Source organism: Prionailurus bengalensis, chromosome D1, assembly GCF_016509475.1.
Source record: "Prionailurus bengalensis isolate Pbe53 chromosome D1, Fcat_Pben_1.1_paternal_pri, whole genome shotgun sequence".
NCBI classification, from domain to species: Eukaryota; Metazoa; Chordata; class Mammalia; order Carnivora; family Felidae; genus Prionailurus; species Prionailurus bengalensis.
The window spans coordinates 17,881,937-17,903,405 of NC_057346.1; the positions used below are offsets into that span (position 1 = coordinate 17,881,937).

At 55.9% G+C, this 21,469-nt stretch overlaps 2 protein-coding genes across 3 annotated transcripts in view; both read left to right on the forward strand.

Moving 5' to 3' along the window:
• Positions 1 to 302: 302 nt before the first annotated feature.
• LOC122484067 (basic proline-rich protein-like) lies at positions 303 to 9,386 on the forward strand. The gene is made up of 2 exons (XM_043581813.1): positions 303 to 467; positions 7,716 to 9,386. Exons 1-2 carry the CDS (start codon positions 303 to 305, stop codon positions 9,384 to 9,386), a joined length of 1,836 nt encoding a protein of 611 aa, XP_043437748.1.
• GRIK4 (glutamate ionotropic receptor kainate type subunit 4) overlaps positions 8,540 to 21,469 on the forward strand; it is a 431,580-nt gene continuing 418,650 nt past the window's right edge. The window contains exon 1 of one of the 2 annotated variants that reach the window (XM_043579641.1): positions 8,540 to 8,699. The gene's annotated coding sequence lies outside the window, so the exon portion shown is untranslated. The remainder of the gene's footprint in view (positions 8,700 to 21,469) is intronic. The other variant, XM_043579642.1, reaches the window with a different exon arrangement.

Below are 21,469 nucleotides of genomic sequence, written 5' to 3' on the forward strand. Positions count from 1 at the left end.
CGGAAAATACAACTTGAAGGCTCATAACTTACTACTAAATGGCTTCCTCTCCCATCTTTGAGATGTGGATGACACCAGTAAGCCCAGGGCCGTGATGAACAACAGATAGATCGATCGATCGTGCCTTGTGAGAGCGTGTTATAAACTGTGCAGTGTTGTGCTAGTTGTTAGTGCCTGCTGTGTCAGAGCAGGTGGGCCAGGTGCCCACGTGATAGAAGCGAAAGGTATTTCTCTTGAGAATGCCTGCTATCTATTTGCATGTATATGTAAGAGATTTATTTTGTTTTTAGTGAGTAGGGTGCATGGGCGGCAGTGTTGAGCTGAGGGCTGAAACTGAAAGGGGCCAACTCCTAAAGAGGGGCCTCTCCATGCCTCTCAGGAGTGAGGGAGCTTCTGGAGGGCAGGGACCACTTCTGCTCATGCGTGCGTCCCCAGCACCTAGGACAGGACCGGGCGCGGAGCAGCCAGTGAGAAGAAATTGTTCACTAAAGCCAGCTGAACCCTGAACACCACGCCCCGCGGTAACTGTTATTTGACAAACTTTCTCCCCTCTGCCCCCATCCACTTCTTTATCCAACTATGTCACGAAGCAGATCTTATATATGAACATGAAAAAATAAAAATAAAAAAATCTTGTCTCTGGGGGCTGGGAGAGAGGAGACTCTCATTCTATTTTGGTTATTAAATGTCTACCCATCTATATGTAGGTATTTTACGCTCAGGGCTGCTTTTGCCTTTTTTTTTTTTTCTTTCCCCAAGTTCATTTCTCTATTTTTCTTACCCCGCCAAGAATCTTTTTTTTTTTTTTTTTTTTTTTGTAATGCTTCTTAACAGAATCTGAAGCGGGCTCCAGGCTGTCAGCACAGAGCCCATCGTGGGGCTCAAACTCACGGACCGTGAGATCATGACCTGAGTGGAAGTCAGACACTTCACTCCTTAACCGACTGAACCGCCCAGGCGCCCCTTAACCCGCCCAATTTTTAAGTCGACCGTCTCACCTCTACTGCCGGCCTAATTAGCGTTTGAAAAGCAGTGCATTCCATCAGAAGGGGTGGGGGGGAGGGAGCGGAGGAGACCTCGGAGTCGATTTGTATTCCGAGGAACAAGGTGTGATTGTGCAGGCTAAGATTCGCCAAAGTGCTTAATGCTTGAAAATGCATGAAGAAAACCATCCTTCCTGCAGCAGGTGTACAGCCTGACTCCAAGGCATAAAAGCAGTAGATATATTGAGATACGTGTTCATTTTCCTCCACTCACTGTTTTCCTTCCTGGGTGTGTATGCATGTGCGCGCGTTGTAAGAAGTCATTTAAAAAACAAGCACGACGTTCATCTACTCAGACTGGTCTTATTTGGGAACTGCGTCCTTTCTTGTAAACAGAGTTCCTTTTTTAACAAGGCCATTAATGCTATTTACCTAATAACGCTCGAGTACATCAACGTATTAATTTTGTCGATGAAGCATTTAAGTGATTATTGCATTTCCTAATATTAAGTATCTTCACTACATTTAAAGGAAAGCGCCCATGCATCTAGACAGAAAAACCCAAAAGCATACGGCATGTTTTTACTTTTGACAATAGGAGTTACATTTCTCCCAAGATTGAATTTTTTTTTTTTTTTCTTTTCCGCCTTGGGCCAAGGAGACAGACTGAGAATCAAGGAATTTAGAGATGGAGGAAACCTCATTCAACCTCCTAATCCAATGCTGGAATCCCTTCTCTGGCAATCCTGGCAGATGGCCATCCATCTGCTTGTATACTTCCAATGCTGGGGAGCTCATTATCTCCTGAGGCGACTCATAAATTCTTTCTTATTTGAGCTAAAATTGGCCTGTAATTTCTATCCGTTTGTCCTGGTTATGGAGCAAATAGGAAAGGTCTTAAGTGTCACATCTTCCTTTAGTCTTTTTTCAATTAAGGTAACTGGATTCTTCTAAATTAAGACTCTTGCCTGGAATCTGGAAGAACAGTAGTGGAAACAGCTAAGGGTTAAACCATCGCAGAACACAATACTTGTCACAACTGCGGCTAGCTGGTAAGCACCCCCTCTAGGGGCGCCTGGGTGGCTCAGTAGGTTAAGTGTCTGACTTCGGCTCAGGCCATGACCTCACAGTCTGTGAGTTTGAGCCACATGTTGGGATCTGCGCTGAGGGCTCAGAGCCTGGAGCCTGCTTCGGATTCTGTGTCTCCCTCTCTCTCTGCCCCTCCCCAGCTCTGTCTCTCTCTCTCTCTCTCTCTCTCAGAAATAAACATAAGAAAAAAGCGCCTCTTCTATATTCAAACTTGGGCATAGCCCACTACGTAGTACAGTTCTTGGATGTAACTCATCCCTCATAGGAGTCGTAAGAAATCTGTCCTGGGTGAAGAGAAATCCTACTATCTCATTCTTTTTACTATTCTGAATTCCTTCAGAGGGCACAGGCTCCTAAAACTCACTATGAGCTAAAATGTAAAGGTTTTCCTTTACAAGGGAAAATTAAGGGCACCGGAACATAAATTTTTGAAAGTAGGAACCATGTCCAGTTTTTCTTTCTGTCCCCCTTAGTGCCCGATATCATTCCTGGCAGATAGAGGCTGCTTGCTGATTTATTGGTTTGTTGAGCTCAAAAAGAGAACTGGCCAACCTTATGTTGAAATATACACGTATTTGGGAATGCACATACACATGCATCTATCTATCATGTATCTTCCTACCTACCTATCTGTAGAGAGACACATATATACACATACACATTTTTTTTTTTTTTACCTTTATACTATCCTGGGGTCATTTCATAATAGTTCATAGGAAGACTTAATGCCACAGTACAGACAAAACCGTTCTCTGGGTCCACTGCAGACCCTAAACACCTGGGGTAATGTGACATGTGGCATCTTATTCATTTATTTACTTATCTTGGCATCTTTGTATCCTGAGGTGGCTAGCTTGGGAAGGTAGACCCTCTCCTGTGTGCCCTCTCTTGCTAACGTGCTTGTGCTTTGCCCCCAGGTAGAATGTGCCCCCCTAGGCACCCCTATTCCTCATCTTCCCACCTCTCCCTCCTGCTCAACTGGATTGCCTCTTGTTACTCAAGTTACTCTTGTTATTGGAGATTGAGAAGGAAAACAGTGGAAGGGGGAGAGAAAGCATAACTTCTTTTTTCGTATAATTAAAAAATTTTTATGTATTTATTGAGAGAGAGGCAGAGGAAGAGAGATTTTTAATATTTATTTTTAATAAAATATTTATTTTTTAATATTTTTAAATTTTAAATTTTAATATTTTTATATTTTAATTTTAATTTATTTTTTAATATTTTTAATTTTTAATAAAACTATTTATTTTTTAATATTTTTAATATTTATTTTTTATTTTGGAGCGAGCCAGTGTGAGTGGGGGAGGGGCAGTGAGAGAGGGGGACCGAGGATCCCAGCGGGCTATGCGCTGACAGCAGCGAGCCTGATGCCTTGGGGGGGGGGGGGGGAAGGGGAGGGTGAGGGGGGTGTGGGGGCGGGGGGGGGGTACTCAAACTCACCAACCGTGAGATCGCGACCTGAGTCAGACACACAGCCGACTGAGCCACCCAGGAGCCCCAAAAGTACAGCTTCTTCAGTCTTTGCCTAGTCTTTACCCAGTTTGACTTAGGTGGGCTTACCCCTTCCTTCCTCACAGCGATCTTTGTCCGATGTCCTTCACGCAGCTCCCTCCTGGAGCCAGAAGCCCTGAGTTTTAACTCAGCTTTGCTAGATAGAAACCACTGAATGGTTTCTATCGATACCGTGGTATAATGGAACCTGCCTATACTGAGCGTGAGAGCAAATGAGGAAAGGTGGGTATGGAAGTATAAAGCCCACCGCAAGTAAAATGCATTTTGCCCTCCGACCTTGGTACCGGTGACCAGCCTTCATGGTGCAGGTGAATGCCACTGCCCTTTCCCACACAGGATGCAGGTGCAGTCGAGCGGCGGGCCTCCAGCTGCAGTATAGGTCTGTAGAGGCTCCAGGCAGAGCATTCTGGGTGCCCACCCAAGCCCGTGTGTGCTGAGGAACCTCGGTCCCAACGCTGGAATTGCCATAAGCCACATGCCCCTGCCGCCACCCCCACCCAGTCTGCCAGCCTAGACTACGACCCTGCACCTGAGTTAACTGTATGGGAAATATCATACAGAAAACGACCTGGTCTCAGAATTGGGCCATAAGCGCTAGAAGGAGATGTACTACCTCTACGAACCCCAAGAGGCCAAGCCCTGGATTCACCTCGTCTTCTATTTCGTCTCCAGTGCCTGGCACGTAATAGGCACCAAAGATTTCCTGAAGAAGAACTGACTGCCATGGCAGCTGATCTCCTCTGCAGAGCAGTAAATGGAAACTGAGACACAGGGTGGGAACGAATCTGGTTCTTACATTAGGATAAGGAGCAGGACCACAGAAGGAGAGGCAGGTTGTATTCTGAGCGAGGAGGATCCAAGTTTTCGCTGAAATTTCAGTGTGAGCAGTATTCTGTATGTCTAGACTAAGCAAATGGAGATAAGAGAGGTTGGGGGAAGGGAGCTGCATGATAACATAGTTGTCAAGCGGAGGTGGGGCTTCTTCCCCGTTCTTCCGAGCAGGCTTGGGGGCTATGTACGTCGAAACCCACATGCACACAACCCTTGGCCATAATGTCATTATGCAAAACCAACACTCGGCGCATCCTTTAAGGCATGAGTAAAAACTTGAAGTAAAAATCAAAGAACAATTCTCTCTCTAATTTCAATTCTGCTTCTAAACTGGTTCTGTTAGACACTATCCTTCAGGAATGAACCATTCATCCCCCACACAGGTGACGAGAAGGACACAGAATTATTTTCATGTAATCTGGAGTTTGAGCGTAGTATGCTAGCGGGGTTGCTGCATTTTTAACACCGCGTGGCGATCAGGATATTCAGTCAGGCTCTTGCTGGCTTCACCCTCAAGCCCCTCAAGTCGAACCCCACCTTCAGCTTACGTTTGTAAAGGCTTCAAGCTTAGCAGGGACCCGTGGTTTCATACCGCCGGTCAGGTAATCCCATCTGGCTCATTTAGACCAGCGACAGAAGCAAATTTGATTTTCCAGAATGGCAGTCCTCCGTAGCCCTTACTTCATGTTGCTTCGTTCATTCAACACAGTTACCAAGCACCTACTATCCCAGGCATTATGCTGTTAATATGGATTTTTTAAGTCCATACGCTCATTATGAACTTGTGATCAACCTTCAAAGGGATCTTTGGAAAAGAGATGGTAAATTTAAGAACAGCTATTCTGCTTTGTGGATATACCTGAGGCTAATACAAAGAAGGGAGAAGCTAAAAATAAATCCAGGAGAACAAGTCTGTAGTCTTTTAGTGAACGCAGACATGAAACAAGTAAGCAACCGTAAGCTCTAATAAGTGCAAGAGAATTCTGGAGAGGGGAGTAATTAATTCTGCTGGGAAGAGACCAGACAGCAGGGTAGGAGAAACTTCTTGTAGCAGGAGATTCCTAAACTGGGTTTTGTGTATATGTGTGTGTGCATGGGGGTGGGGGTGTCTCCAGGCAGAAACCAATGTGTTAAAGCAGAGAGACATAGAATAGGAGAACCAGAGAACTAACTGTGGGCAGCCTGGCATTGATGGGGTATGAGACGGGCAGTGGTGGACGATGGGCGAGGCCGGAGAAGTCAGGAGGGAGCATATATGCTGAGGCGTGTTGGACTCAGTTTTACTCTATAGGTCATAGGGGGTCGTGGAAGGGTTTTGAGCTGGGGGCTCATTTTAGGTCCATCCCTCGGGCAGCCATTTGTGGGGCGTGAGGAAGCCAGTCTAAAGGCGGGGGCATCAGTTCGAGACTGCACTGGTTTCTAAGAGACAGTGACACACTGATGGCATGTCCCATGAAGTCAAGCGTGGACAAGTCACTTGGTCACTGTGGTCCTCAGTTGGCCCTACCGATGCAGTGGGCTCGTTATGCACTAGTGATAAACCTCCAAAGGGACCTTTGGAAAAGACAGGGTAGGTAAATTTAAGATGGAGTAGTCTTCGTGGATATACCTGAGGCACTTTCAAAGAAGGAAGAAGCCATAAATAAATCCAGGAGCACAGACTCCTTCCTCAGATCCACTAGACGTCCCCATGATGCCCAGGCGGTGAGGGATGCTTTACTCTGCTTTTTCATTCAAGACATCAGGAGCACCCGGGTGGCTCAGTCGGTTAAGCGTCCGACTCTCGATTTTGGCTCAGGTCATGATCTCACAGTTTGTGAGCTGGAGCCCCGCGTCCAGCTCTGCACTGACGGTGCACAGCCTGCTTGGGATTGTCTAAGTAAATAAATAAACTAACAAAAAAAAAAAGAGAGAGAGAGAGTAAGACAGAGGAGAGCATCCTTGAGGGTAGCTGAGCTGGACCAGCCTCATTCCCCTTTGACATAGCCCTCTGTGGAATCTCCAAAATGGTCTGGGCTACCCTCCCCACCCCATCCCCACCCCCTAGCGGAGCTTGGGAACTTAGCTTGTCTGGAATCAAATTCTGGTGGGCAAGTGGCACTGAGGTCGAGGAGTAAAGGAAGCAGAGAGCAAACCGTGAGTACTCAGCAGGCGGAAGCAGAAAGAAGGCACAGCCGGGGCGGGGCTGGCGCCAGGGTGGGGCTGGCGCCAGGGTGGGGCTGACCGCGGGCTCTCAACCATCTGACTTGGAAAGGGGCAGAGGCCTGAAGGGAAAGAAAGTCAGCATCACCCCCGCAGGGAGGGGAGCGACTGGGGTCCTCATTAGGTCACTGCCCAGGCCACCTCAGACCTGTTAGCAATCTCTCTGACCTTGTCAAAAGCTCCTTCCCGCCTCCTTGGTTAATAGGCTGGAGCTCACCAGGCAAAAGAACATGAAGCATTGCACTTCGTGTTTTTCCTCCCCCACCCGACAGCTTCTATCGTCCTGCTGATCTTGCACCCTTTGGTTTAGGGTCCTGGATCCACGCTTGGCATTTCGGAGTTTGAAGTAACTTTAGAGATTAGTCTGCTTCTCTCCGGTTTAGAGATGTGGAAACGGAAGCCGAGGGACGTGACGTCCCTTGCCCAGGAAGGATCCCAGGGATGCCCCTCTAATGTACTCGCTGCTTAGCCCAGGGCCGTCCTTCTGTCCATTCCGCCAAATGAGGCGCCAGCCCCAGGGACTAAGGCTGGAATTAGAACTGGAGTCCGTGTAGCCTGTTCGCCCCCAGCGTGGCTGGTTTGCGGGCTTCCTCCCCTGCGAAGTGGGGTTAGTGTCACCTTGCAAAGTTGAGGCCAAGGTTATCGAAAACGGCAGTGTTAAGTGCGGCAGTCAGGGCACACAGTAGGTGCTAAATAATGTCTTCCCCGAAGAGCACGCACCACGCCAGCGTGTGGGGTGGGGGATGGGAAGTCAAGTCGGGAGCCACATTCCGGCCTGCGGCCTGGGTGGGTAGGGGAGTGGGAAGAGCAGGACGGCTGGCCTTCCCTGGGGAATGCACTGACCACGAGAGTATCCCGTCCCTTCAAGCCCAACCGGTGGGGCTGGGGACAAGCGGTCCCCGGAGGGTCTGATTAGGCTGTGGGTGTGCGGACAGTGGGTGTGGGGGCCCGGGCCTCCGAAGACGGGAGGGCTCTGCGATCAGTTCGCTTGTCTCCTCCCCAAGGCCGACGTGCGGGGTGGAAAAGAGGAATAACGTTTGAGGAGGTCACGTGGCCTCGGGCCTCCTTCCTCGGGATCGGGGCTCCGGTCCCCAGCCTCCTCCTGAGGGCAGCCGCGCCGTAGTAAAACGCGCACCGCCCGCGTGTCAGACAGTTGGGTTGCCCTCCCGGTCCCCGCCCCTCGCTCCCTTGCTCACTTGGGGCCCGACGCTCCGGGCTGGACCGTGCGCCTCTCCCAGCCTCGGGGTCCTCATCCGTAACCCGAGGAGACGGCTCCTCCCCAGACGCTTGTACTCAGAAAGCAGCGCCCGGGAACTCCTAGACGCACGCTGTGCCTGTCTCTCCAGCCCCCTGGTTACCATTCGCTCTTCTGCCTCCGCAAGCGAAACCTCCCGCTCTCCATCTTCGCCGCCGCGGGGCCGCAGTCTCCGGCCCCCGGGCACGCTCGGCCCCCGTGCGCTTCCCACGCGCCCCACCAGGGGGCGCCCTTCGCCCGCCGAAGCCGGCCGGGCCCTAACTCCGGGGGCCGGAGCGGGCTGCCCCCCTCGCGCCGGGCGGTGCAGGGCGCGGGCCGCGCCGGGCTTCCGCCCTCGAGGTCGCTACACCGCAGCGCCCGCTTCCCCGTCCCGCGGCCGCCGGGCCGCGCGCGCCCCTCGCGCCCGAGCCCCGCGCCTCCCGCTCGGCCTCGGTCCCCCCCCCCCCCCCCGGGGCGGCGGCAAGTTTGCCCGCGGCCGCCCGCTCCTCCTGCGCCTCGGCTTCGGGGCGCGCCGGGCGAAGCTCGGAGCGGGCGCCCGGGGCGTGCGGGCCGCCCGGCCGCCGGGCCCCGAAGGGGCGCCTCCCCGGCCGGCGTGCGCGGGCCGCCGCAGTTCCGGCGCTGGCCGCCGGGCGGCGCCCCGCGCCTCGGCAGCGCTCCTCCCGCGCTGCCCGCTCCCCGCTCGCTCGCGGCCGGACACAGACTGCCTTCAGCTGCTGGCGGATCGCGCTGGGGCCGCCGCGGCTGCTGCGGAAGCAGGGAAAACCGGAAAACAACAGCCCGGCGGCCCGGCCCCAGCTCAACCCCCGGAGTGCGGAGCCGCCCAGGTAAGGGCAGGGCCCTCCGCGGCGTCCCCCCAGCCTGCCCCTTGCGCTGCCCCCCGCGTCCCGGCCGCGCGGGCCCCGCGCGCGCCCCCTCCCGCGCCCGTCCCCCCTACTTCTGACGTCTCCGTCTCTCCGTCCCCCCGGGGCCGCTGCCCCGCACCCTTCCCTGCCCCCCGCCCCCACCGTCTCCCCGGCGCCCTGCCTCCCCTCTCCCGCCTTCAGCCCGCCGGTCCCCTGCGCTCGGATCCCTGCGTCTCCCGGGCTCTGGACCCCCCATCGCTCCGCTCCGTAGTTCCTCCAGTCTCCATCCCCGTTTCCCTCCCTCCGCAGCTCGCGGTGCTCCCGCTCTGGTCCTCCCCTTCCCCTGTGCAACTCCCAGCCCAGCGTCTGCCCCCCTGCAGGGCTGCCGGCCCCTGCCCGCCACCGGCGCGCTCCCCCAGCCCTCGTCACCCCTGCTTCCCGCCCGACCCCGGCTTCACTGCCCCATCCCAGCGCAGCCCCGGAGCCCACGGGGCCCCCCTCCCCCTTTCCTCGCTGCCATCTGCCTCCGCTGCCCCCTGCCCCTGCGCTGGACTCCGGCCACCACCACACCCCCACCCGACACGCCGGCTCGCTTCGGGGGACCGGCGTCCTATCAGGAATGACCCTCTTTTCCCTGGACTAATGAGGCTCCCACCCATCTCACCCTAGTTCACCCGAGTGGGAAGTGAGGGAGAAACTCTGGAGACCTGCATTTGGGCGTGTGATGGGGGAGGGGGCTGGAGGAGGAGGGGGGGAGGGGAGCTGATTGAGATTCTCTCCAGTGAGGACTGGCAGAGCGGTGAGCTGCTCAGACCTGGCCAGGGTGGAGGGCCGGCTTGCGACAGCTGGGACAGGGGTTTCAAGGCACTGAGAGCACCTGTGTCTCTTTCCCTGGCTCCCTTGAGCTGAAGAAAGTGAGAGAGGAGGAGCTGGAGCCCGGGGAGAGTTGGCCAGCCGGCCGGGGAGGGGGAGGCCGCGGTGGGGGGCTGGGCCAGGGCCCTGGGGCCTGCCTGCCTGGCAGTGGTGGGGCACTGCGGCCGGAGCTTCTCCCCCGCTGGACCTTTGGCTGCACGGCTCTTGGCACCTCTACTTTATGCTGCCATCTTCCTCCTGGTGCTGTTGTCTGGTGATGCCACGAGGTGCCACCTCCCTGCCTCCCTCCAGTGGCTCTCCTGGGCATGTCTCCCAAGGGCCTGGGTTGTCTGGAAAGAGGAGGGGAGCTCTGGGCACGGCTGGGGCCCTTCGAGACCAGACCAAGTGGTCCTGGGACTGGCCAGGGGTACGGAGTCCTGCCAGGAACAAAGAGAAGTACCTTCGCTTAAGCTCCCTATGGTCACCTGGGTGACGGGGACACTTCCCGGAGCATCTGCAGACAGCAGGCTGTCCCCGGGGATAGAGGCGGTCTGGGCCGGCAGTGGGCAGCTGAGAGAGCAGAGTGGTCCCACTTTGCTCCCTGAGTGTCTGTGCTCGTGTGATCGGGGCGAGGGGTCTGGAGAGGTCAGCCGTGTTCCGCTCCCACCTGGGACGGAAGCCCCAGGAACTCCACCGGGCATCATCAGGCCGGTGGTATTTGCTGAAGCTGCAGCCCATGTCTCATCATTAATCAGGTTTATTATTTTCCACACTGGCTGGATGTGTTCCTCAAGGTCGCGACCCTTTGGAGAGTTAATCTAATATGCACACATTACAGTGTCTGGGTTTGTTTAATGTTCCGTATTTTGTTCATTTCTTTCGGAACGAACCTTCCGCGGGGAGCCATGGCCCGGGCTTGCCCACCAGCTTCCTGCCTGCGTGGCCAGCTCCGTCCCGCGGTCCTCCTGTGGGCCTGCCACCGGAGACCAGAGGCCAGGCTGGTCCCCGGAGCTCTTGGCAGTGCTGGGTGGGGAAGAGGTGGGGTGCAGCGGAGGGGTCCTGGGGAGGACATTCTGGTTTCTCTTTGTTTTCCCCCTCCCCACCCCCCCACCCCCCACCCCCCCAGGCGTCTTGATCATTGGCTGGCATTTTCTCCAGCACCAAAAGTTCTTCGTAGACACTGGGTCTGCATCTTGGTCTGGCTTTCCAGTCTGCTTTTCCCCGGGGATGGACAGGGAGGGAACTTTGGTGGAGTGGGAGAAAAGTGGGGACCCTGGAGGAGAGGTCCCAGCCGCTGGGCCGCAGGGGCTCCTGGAAAGAGATGGAAGGAAGGGAGAAGGGCAGGAAGACCTGTCCTGGGTGAGGGAGGGTAAAGCTTGCTGGAAAGCAAGAGGAGCAGCAAGTAGGAAGTGGCGGTTGTGTGGCTGGGGTGGGGGGGCAGTGGCAGTGAGCGTGTGGGAAGAAAGCACCTTCTGTTACTTCTGCATAGTACGAATCCCTTATGCGTGGAGCTAGTGCCACGGGTTTCCAATGGCTTCATCCGATCTCTACTAGGGCCCTACAAGCATTTCATCTGTACTGTCACCCTCAAGGAGGTATCGTTGAGCCCCCAGAAACCGAGGCTCGGAGAGGGCAGATGACCTGTCCGACGCCCTGCAGCCACTCCCGAGGCCGCCGGACTCCCGGCCCGGTGCTCTCGTGCCGCAACTTGTCTCTGCTCTTCAGCCCTCTCTCCCCCCATCCCATGCTTCGGTTCATCTTTACGTTCCCCGCTGTCTGCTCAACATTCTCTCCTCCCCGTGGGGTGGGCCGGTCGTTCGTCCCCACTTCCGCCCCGGGTCTCGGATCTGGCTGATTCTTGGTTCTGCACCCTCAGCCCCTCGCCTGGCTGCTCCAGCACCCCGGATGTCCGGCCGTCCCCACCCTAGGCAAGCTCTTCCTCTTGACGGCCTCCTGCAGAGAGTTCCTGCTCCTCCCAGGCACTGGTCTGGACACCTCGGACCCCTTGGTTCTGTGTCCTTCTGCCTCCCCCACCCCACTCCTCTGCGCCTCACCCTCTTGGCCCTCGGTTCTAGACAGCGGTGCCCAGCCTGACCTTTCCTTGCCCACTGCCACTGTCCCGCTTGGGGCTAGCAGCTCACCCCCGGGTTATGCTAACACAGCCTCCTCCCTGGGCAGCCTACAGGCTCCGCTTCCCAGCGCCTGCTGCCACACCCCCTTTCCTACGAAAGATGGTGCTTGTAACATGTGACCACGTCTCGGGGAGTCTCAGCGCCCCGCCCCACCCCCCAGGTTCCTGGTGTCACTCCCTGAGTGACCTTGAACAAATTGTTTAACCTCTCTGAGCCTCACTGGCCTCACGCATATATTGCTGAGAGCACCTGCAGCTGGGCTCCTCTTAACACTGCCCTCTTGCCGTGCTGGTTTCGCTCCCAGCTCCTGCCTGCTACTGCTGCTTATCCGTCTCTGTTTGTCGCCCACCCAGAAGGCAAGTCCCTTGAGGAGCCAGGCCTTTGCCTCGTGCCTTTTCGGTCCCTGATTCCTCACCGAGCGTGCGCGGTCATTCAACACCCATAGATTGGCCCCTCGCTTAGAGTAGGAACGTCAGAAGTAGTTGTTGGTTGGTGGGAACGTTCGGTTACAGAAAGCAGGGTATGCCTTACGTTTAACACGTCCACCGTGAGAAAACAATTTATGCCACGGTACCGGGCAAGGTAACTCGTGGGAAGGATGGAGGGAATCAGTTTGAGCACTGTATTGACCGCACGCTCTGCTCATTTCATGGAGTCGCCCCAGCTACCTGGTGAGATACACGTGAGCACCTCCAGTTCTACAGATGGGGGAGGGGCGCCCATCGGAGCCACGTCATAGTTCAGGGAGCGCTCCAGAACCCCACCACTCCCTTCCCCTCTCCCTGGGCCTCAAACTGGGAGGGAGCGGCTCTTTGTGAAAAGGTTCGACGCAGGTTTTCTTCGGACAGCTCAACGCTTCCGCCATTTACACACCTCCGCGAGGCAGGGCCCAGCGAAGCAGGTCTGGGGTTTGGGTGGAGAGCACAGGAGGACACACATGAGGGCTGTGTGGCCGTGCTCGGGCCACCGTGGTAGCTGGCGGCCGCATGGGGCTGGAGCTCGGTGAGGAGGAGGAAGGACTCGGTGGGCAAGGCGGGCTGCCCAGGCAGAGTGGGGGCCGGGGACGTCCTGAGGGCCGGGGAAGAAGGGGCCCGGCTGGGCAGGGGCAGGGCAGAACTGACTCAGAGGTAACCAGCCTTGAGAGCCGGAAGGAAAAGGTTCAGGTTGGTGCATCGGGTTTGCGGGAGGAACCCTGGGCGGAGGAGTGAGGGCCCCATCAGGGGTCTGAGGGCTCCAGGGGGGGAGGTGGCGGGAGAAGGGTGCATCTGAGTGGCGTTTCCAAACTACAGCAGAACGCACGGACAGATTGGGAACAGCAGATGAGGGAGGGGCAAGTGTCGCCGAGAACTTTGAGATTTACAGCCCCGGAGGATGGTGATGCCGCATCAGAAATAGGGAAGCCAGAAGGGGAAGCCGGCCTGAGGGAGAGCTGACGAGTGTTGTTCCCAGACATGCTGTGAGGCAGGCGGCGGGAGCATTTGGGGATGGAGCCTGGGTGGCCTGGGGACTCTGAGCAGCCTCGTGCGAGGCGGGCGCCTCCGACCTGGCACCAGGCTGCTGTGCTGGAAGTGACTCCTGTGTGTGTCACCCCCGGGGGGCCCGAGCCCAGCTTCGCTCTGAGCATCGCTCACAGGAGTGTGTCCCCAGTGCCCGGCACTGGGCAGGTGCTACATGAGCATTTGTCTTATTAAGTGGCCCCAAGTCCTGTTTCACAAGTATTGGTTCCAGAGAGAAATTCCTGGTGGAACGCGGTGGGTGAGGAGAGGGGAGGAGGGCCGTGTGGGCCTTGGGCTTCCAGGAGTGGGGTGTGCCGGGGCTCCCCCGGCTGCCTCAGTTTACTCTTTGCGATCTCGGGCACATAACACACCTGACGTCACGGAGTGCCTGACCCATGATGATCATCCTCTGCTGGCTCTCTGGAGGGGGGAGGTGGAGGGGCCACAACTCCCAGGATGGAGGTGGCGGGGGGGGGGGGGGGGCACAGCCGGTGGTCTGGGAGAGCGGCTGCGGAGTAAACACAAGTTGAGAATGGGCGTTTAAGGGCCAGAGTTAAAGAGGAGGATTTAATAGAATGAGAAATCAATAGCCCAGAGGAGGCTAAGATGCGAAAGTGAGAGGCTGCCTACAAGGGACACTTAATGAAAAAGAAAGATTTTAAGGAGCCGTGGAGGATGGCGGCACCTGTCGGGGCGGCCGGGGTAGTTGCCGTTCTCCAGCCCGGAGGCTCCTGAGCAGGGAGACGGGGTCTCGGGGGTGGACAGTGCCGCCCTCACCTTTTGGGGGCAGCTCTCTGCTGCTCTCGGTCTTTCTGAGACACCCTTTTCCCTGCGCCAGAGGCTGTGTGGTACAGTGGTCGGCCACGCCTGGCCCCGATGGCACGGGGTTCAAATCCGGGCCTTTGCAGCTGCAGCGGCGCGCCGTTGGGCGGGAGCGAAGGAGCCTAGGAGCAACCCAGCAGGTGCCCCGAAGGCCAGCGAATGGTTGCGGTCGTGGCTGTTACAAGTATGGTCACGTTTCCATCTTTACAGAGTTTCTCATAGCCCGGCTCGGCTCATGAGCCGCCACGGAATCGCGTCCCTGGCGAGGCTGGTGACGGGATGGGAGATGGGGCATGGCCCTTTGGGACTTGTTTTTGGTGAAGTCACTTGGTCCAAGTTATAAGGTGGGTAGTGACGGAGCCGGGGTGTCAGCCCAGGGCTCCAGGCTCCCCGGCCTGCGTCCTTTCGGGGGGGCTCTGTGGCCCTCCACACAGGAGCGAGAGGGGAGGCAGTGAGCGACATCAGTAAACCATTTGGTCCCATCTTGGCATCCAAACCAAATTGGATTGGCACCAACCAGGAGAACGATCTTAATTCTCGAAGGCTCTTAGATTGTGAACTCCTTGGGGGCAGAGATATGGCCTGTGTTTTTGTCTCTAGCAGAAGGTTCGAGTAGTAGGGACAAAGTGTAATAATAATACCTAGTGCTTTTCAAATGCCCATTATATATCAAGCACAATGCAAAGCGCTTTCCGTATCTTAGTGCATCCTCTTAAGAACTTTAACCTTGAAGATACTCTTTATGGTTCTATTGTTATTTTAAGTACTATGTAGGGTACTTTTATACCCATTTTATAGGTGAGGAAGCTGAGATTCAGTGTAGATAATTAATTAGCCCAAAGTCCCCTAGCTAGTAAGTAGCAGAGTTGGAATTTATACCCAGATGGTGTGATTGAAAAAAAAAAAAAAAAAAAGGTGTTTTTTTTTTTTGTTTTGTTTTTTTATTAAGTAAACTTTACCCCCAACATGGGGCTCAAACTCACGACCCTGAGATCAACAGCTGCATGTTTTACCAAAGGAGCCAGCCAGGCGCCCCTCAGGTGGTCTGATTTCAAACTAGGTGTCAGAAATTTCTTTGTGCCTGTGTGGGTGCACGCACGTGTATGTGAAACACGTACTGGTTTTCCCCTGACCCTCCTGGAGTCCCCCTGTGGCTGCTTCACTGTCTTATCCCCCATCTTGTAGGCAAGGAGGCCAGCTTGGAGGGGCATAAGTCTTCCCTACACTCTGGTGCTTTGCTTGTCTTTCCTTGGCCTGATTTCTTTGACCCCCAAGCGAGAGGTCACGGGCAATGGGGGGGAATCGGCTAAAGACCACCCTCATCAGAGCCCCTGAGTGGGCCCTGAATCCTGTGTCAGTCTTTTCCATCCAGGCGAGGAGGGCCTGGGGTGGAAGCCAGACCAGGGCAGCTCCATGAACCATTGACGAGACTCTCTCGTCGAGATGAGAAGTTTGAGTGTTGATGGAGCTCAGGTGACCCTTGGCTCCTCGAGGTCACAGCCGCCCCACCCTGCCCACACCAACCAGCATCAGTTTACCAACCATCCCCTTTAGGGCCCTGGGGCCCAGCTGGCTGGCGTGGCTACCTGCATCATCAGGAGGGAGGTCTCGCTGGGGTCTTGGACTCTCAGAGACGTGACGGGGTGTCTCTGGAAGAAATCTGATGGAGCACCCCTGTCACACTTGAGCTTGGTGATCTTTCCAGCATCTCCCCTAGCCTAGTTTAGTTCGTCAGATCATGATAGAAGAACGTCCCCAGCAAGATCGAGACAGGGTGGGAATTTGGGCGTCTCTTTCTGGAGGCAGCTACCTCTCTCAGAGGCGGAGAAGACTAGAGGGAGGGCCAGAAGACCCCTGGGGAGTCATTTCCTGGGGGTGGTTGTGGAGCTTCTCCCCAGCTGCTCTCTGCTCCTGGGCTCCCGTCAGACAATCAGCCCTTATGCGGAAGCTGCCAGTGCAACTTCCTGGTGGGGATCCCATAGTCAAAGGCTTCCAGTGTTCTTCTTGGTGATTTCTGCCCCTGCCCCAGGGATCTCTCTCAGAGGTAGATGGGGCACCTAGGGAGTATCGTCCCAGACTCTCCGAATTTCAGTAACTAGCTGAAAACCAGTGTTAGTTTGGTGGAGAGGTTGGATCAGATTCCAGGACTCCCGTCCCCCGCTCAGGGCTCTGTCTGCACACCCAGTGCCTTCTGAAGGTCACCCGCGCTCCGGGCAAATAGTGGAGGCAGTCGTCCTTGGGCGCACCTGCTCTGCCCAAGGTTGAGACTATTGCACAGAATCAAGCAGCATTGGTCCAGAAATGCCTATTTTCCTGCTCGGAAAACTGAAACCCAGGGTAATGAAAAATAGAGCCTTGCTCCTGGATCATTTGTTCAGCATCCTACCTGATGCTGTCCTCTCATCTGCAGACGGAACGTCCGCTGGCTAGTTATCCAGCCTCGGCTGCCTCCTTTTCCTCCTGTTCCTCCCTGTCTTCTGAAAGCTGACATTACTGAGCACTTATTATGTTCTAGATGCTTTATGTGTGCTACGTTGACCTACCAACGACCAACCCTGTGAGTAAACTGAGGCCCAGAGAGATCCTATAGCTGGCTCAAGGTGATACACTAGCGAGTGGTATAAATTTGGCTGTCGGGGCCGTGCTCTTGACCACTTGTGCGGCAGCTGGAAACAAGGGGACATGTGAGAACACCCAGCATGCGGTCTGGCATACAGAAGGCGCTCAGGAAATGCTAGCGATTTTCTTCAAAAAATACCAGAAGGTTTTACCTGATACTGAGCCAAATCTACTTCCCATGGGTCCTTGTTCTGCACCCCTCCTGGGAACCCCAGAAGGTACTTCTACCCTTCTTCCTGTTCCAGTCCTCGGGCTGTGAAGATACCTCATGAGCAAGAAGCAAAGCCAGCATTCAGTCTCTTCCTCACGGGGTTGCTTTCCAAGACTCTTTTCCCCACACGGAGTCCCCTGCCTGGGAAGATCAGATGGCTTGGTGGAGCTCAGAGAGATGTCTAAGGCCAGGACGCATGGGCGGGTAGGTGCCTGACCTTTGGCCACAGGGCTCTGTGGGTAGTTGCCACACATCCACTCCCAGTGATCGTCTCCTGAGCGCCTCTGGTGTGCCGGGCACGGCCACAGAGTGGCACTGACCGGGCGTGCCCCAGGACCGGGCCCTTATATGCCACGTGCACAGACCCCTTCTGAATCTGTCCGATGCTACACTGGGCCTCGTGTCCTGGGGGCAGGTGGCTGAGGACCGAGGTGGCCCCCTGCTCCTTTGAGCTCCTACGAGGCTAGGTGATGCTGCAGATACCCCGCCCCCTCCCCGAAAGGGCCAGAAAGTTCAGATGACCCAAATCTAGTAGTACAGAGTGGGCAACCAGGTGGAGAAAGCTCGCCAGTTTGAGCTAAAATAGCACCGTCCCATTCTCCTTTGAAAAGTGAGAGTCCTGCCAGAGTCCAAAGTAAATAGGCTGGAACGTGCGATCTGCCAGGTGGGGTGCAGATTGGAAGTAACAAGGCCACCGGGCTGTGTGGATAGTGGAGAGTCGGCTGAGAAAGTGCATTTCCATCAGCACGAGGCTGGCCAGGCAGGCGGCTGGCCGGCCGTCCCTCTGACCCTCTGCTCCTCTTTGGAGAGGGGGTTAGCCGAGGGGGATACTTGACCTGGGGCCTCGGGAGCTGGGACGGAGCCGCCCTTTGTCCCATGTTCCTAAGCCGATAACCGCTGCTGATCCTGTTGTGTCTTGTTGTGTCCATTGTCCTGTGTCATCACTGGAGCCCCGGCTGGGCACTGGAGGGGTTATTAGCTCCATCTGACCCAGGAGAGAAGGGGTGCTCCAGGAGCCGGAGTTGCTTGCTTGCCTTGGGTCATGCAGCTGAACCACAGCACTGCCCTTTTTCCCCATCCATGGCTTCTCCACGGTGGCCTGTGCTTCTCCAAGGAGCCAGTAGGTGTCTCTGTTCAGCCCTCCAGCCCCCGCAGAGGAGGGACTTCCATTGGAGCAGCTCTCTTAGGGGAGGGTCAGGCCACACTCTGATGCCTCCAGGAGGTCAGCAGGGGTCATGGTCTGTCTGTTCTATGAGACGTGAGCTCCGCTGGCCCAGGGCCTGGGTCTGTTTCTCAGCATTGCATCCCCAATAACTAGGACAGTCCCACCATATAGTAGGTGCTCAATAAATATTTGCAGAATGGTCGGCTGCTTTTGTGAGCCCCTTGTCTGCAGAGGCCATGGATGTGGCATCCCTAAGCTAGTGATAAGCGTTAGTTCTGGAAAGCTTGGATGGGCTGCTTCAACTCAGACTTGTTCAGTTGTGAGGATCTCAAAATACATTTTCTCCTTGCATTGCGGGGTTAGCGTGACCCATAACGAACAGAACCAGTACAAACAGCAACTGTGCGTGGCGGGGGGAGGGGGGGTAGGGGTGGTGCCGGGATGGCTCAGTTGGTTGGGCGTCCACCTTTGGCTCAGGTCATGATCTCGCGGTTTGCGAGTTCGAGCCCCGCGTCAGGCTCTGTGCTGACAGCTCAGAGCCTGGAGCCTGCTTCGGATTCTGTGTCTCCCTCTCTCTCTGCCCCTCCCCTTCTCACGCTCTGTCCATCTGTCTTTCAAAAATAAATAAGCGTTAAAAAAAAAAAAAAAAAGCAACCGTGGGTCTTCCTGGACCTTGTCCCTGAGCACTTCACGCCGACCTTCAACCCAGCCGAGCCTGGCACGAAGGGCTGGGGGGCCTGGACAGGGGTGTCTAGTGAGAACAGAGGCGGCCCATGCATGGGTGAGGGGCTCTGACTTGAGATCAGAGGGGTGGCTCGGGGAGCAGAGGCCTGAGCCCCGTGGATGCTCCTCCAGACACACAGGGTGAGCTGGGACCGTGTGTGCCCTGAACTTCGTTCACTTGCACGTGGAGTTAGCTGTGTCGGAGGGCGGTGGGCAGGGCGGGGCGTGGCTAGGAAGAGGGACCCAGGATGTAGGGGAAGAGAGGAGGTCCTGTTTGACCTCTCACCCCCTGGATTCTGGGGCGTGATCAGGAGCTACATGTGGAAACGGGGGCTCAGTGACTCCGGCCACCTGCTGCTGGCCATGGTCAGCCGTGTCAGCCTGGTTTCCTCCTGTGCCCATTTCTGCTGATGGGTGGTCGTGGGCTGAGAGGGGTCTGGGGCCGGGTCTGGGGTGACTTGTATCCACCGCAGGGGATTTAGGGATCAAGGGAGATTTAGGCCGACCATCCCAGTTGAGGGAACTGCTCGCAGAGGGGAGGTGACTTTGCCCAAGGTCACTCGGCTTGCAGAATCGGGGTTCCCCTGACCCCTGGTTTGCTCTTGTCTCGCGCCCCCTCCGACTCACAGGGAGCCTCCTTTCGAGCCAGGGGAGCCAGTGCCCTGCTCCACTGCCCTGCCCCTCCCTGGCCGGGGCCCTCCCCAGCTTCTAGCCATCCATCCTGGACAGGGTGCCGAATGAACCACAGATGCAGGCCCTCCTCTCTGGGAGTTGTGATCCCAAGAGACGTGGGGAGAAGAGGCGGGGAGAGGCATCACACGGACCCACGGCGGGCAGTACCCGTGGGCCTGTCGGGTACGTGCCCGGGTTAGCTGTGCGTTGAGATCCAGGGTCCGGGTTGAAACGCACAGAGCAGGACAGGCCGACGACTCTCCTCGGAGCGATCCACAGAAGCTTCTTAGAAGAGGGGACTTCCTGGCAGCACGAGTCCCTGTCTCTATTTACTGTGTAGCCTTAGTCATCTCGGTTACCATATCCGAAGCCTCTGCTCAGCAACAAAATGGGGACAATAAAGAGCCTCTTTTCCTAGGGCTTGGGGAAGAACAAATCAGGTAGCATCTGTGAACGGGCATCTTAAATCATAAGGTGCTTTCAGTACATACTGTGTGACTTTATTTATATAAGATTCAAGAACCGGCAAGGCAATCTTCGGTAACGGGAGTCAGGATAGTAGTTACCCTTGCAAGGGGGCGGGGGGCTCCCTCCAGAGACTGGGACCTGCTCCGTGTCTTGATGTGAGAACTGATCATATGGGAGATTCACTGAGTGCTACGTGTAGGTGCACTTTTCTGTACATACGTTATACTTCTGCTTTATTTTGTTTTATTTTAAATGTTTATTTTTGAGAGAGAGAGAGAGAGAGACAGAGTGTGAGCGGGGGAGGGGCAGAGAAACAGGGAGACACAGAATCCGAAGCAGGCTCCAGGCTCCCAGCTGTCAGCACAGAGCCCGACGCGGGGCTCGAACTCACAAACCATGAGGTCACGAGCTGAGCCGAAGTCGGACGCTTAACCAACTGAGCCAAGTATACGAGCCATATACTTCTGTTTTAAAAGTTTTTAAAAGTGGTTATAATGGCTAAAGTCTGGTCGCTTGAAGAGGAGGCCTGGAATGGCATTAATAGAAATAGAAGGTGATATTTGTTGAACACATTTTAGGCAGGGTGCCGCCCCTGTCCTGTGCATTTTCTCATTTGATCCCTTACAACAAACCCCATTTTGCCAGTGGGGAAACTGAGGCTCGGAGAGGTGACATAAATTGCCCCGGGTCACCCAGCCAGCCCGTGGCGGAGGGGCGCCCAGGTCAGGCGTGACTCCGGGGCCGGCGTTCTCGGCAGAGCGTGAAGGACGGAAGCGTTGCCCTGACCGCCTCCTCCGCTAACCGCGGGCGAGACTCCTGGCCTGTGCTGTCGTCGCAAATCCGACTGTGCCAGGCTCCTGCCGGGCCCGGCAGCTTGTGGTGGAATGTGCGGAGCGGCCACTGTTGCCCTGCTGGTCCCAATCTGGAGACGCCTCTAGAATGCGAGTCAGTGGGAAGCAGGAGCCAGGAGGAGCGCGTTTGTCTGGGGAGGAGCGAGCCGTGCTGAGCTCAGTGCGAGGGTCTCCGGGGTCGCGGTGGGGAGGGGGCGGCGTGGAGCCCTCCGGGGTGGATCCCTGCCAGGTGAGAGAGGGGGAACGCAGTATTTCTCCCAACAGTCATAGAAGGAGGAGGGAGCCGCTCTTCCTAATGTTTTTGCATCTTCATAGACACCTTCCTGCTCAGGAGAAGCCAAGGCACACGCTGGCATCTTCCAGTGGGCTGGGGGCTGGGGGGAAGATGGGAAGTCAGGTGCTTTTGTTGCCTGTATCATTTGGCTAAGTAAGTCAGCCAAACTCAGACTAAGCCTCCCTGACGTGTGGCCTTGTCTGCCGGGAGAGAGGTGGCATTGTGTTCGTGTTTATATGCAACTGGCAAAACGGATAAAGCCTCATTGTTGTCCAAGGTTTCCAATCAGATGGTGAAAAAGAGGGCCTGGTGGCTTCATTCAGGGTGCCGGAGGGCAGACAGCTTCTTTACCAGATGAGCCTGCTCACCTCCTCTGGGGGGCCTGCCCTGATTTAACCCCTTTCAGCCCTTTCCCGTCGCATCCCGGCCCTCACTCAGCAAGGACATATACACCGTGAATAGAGTAA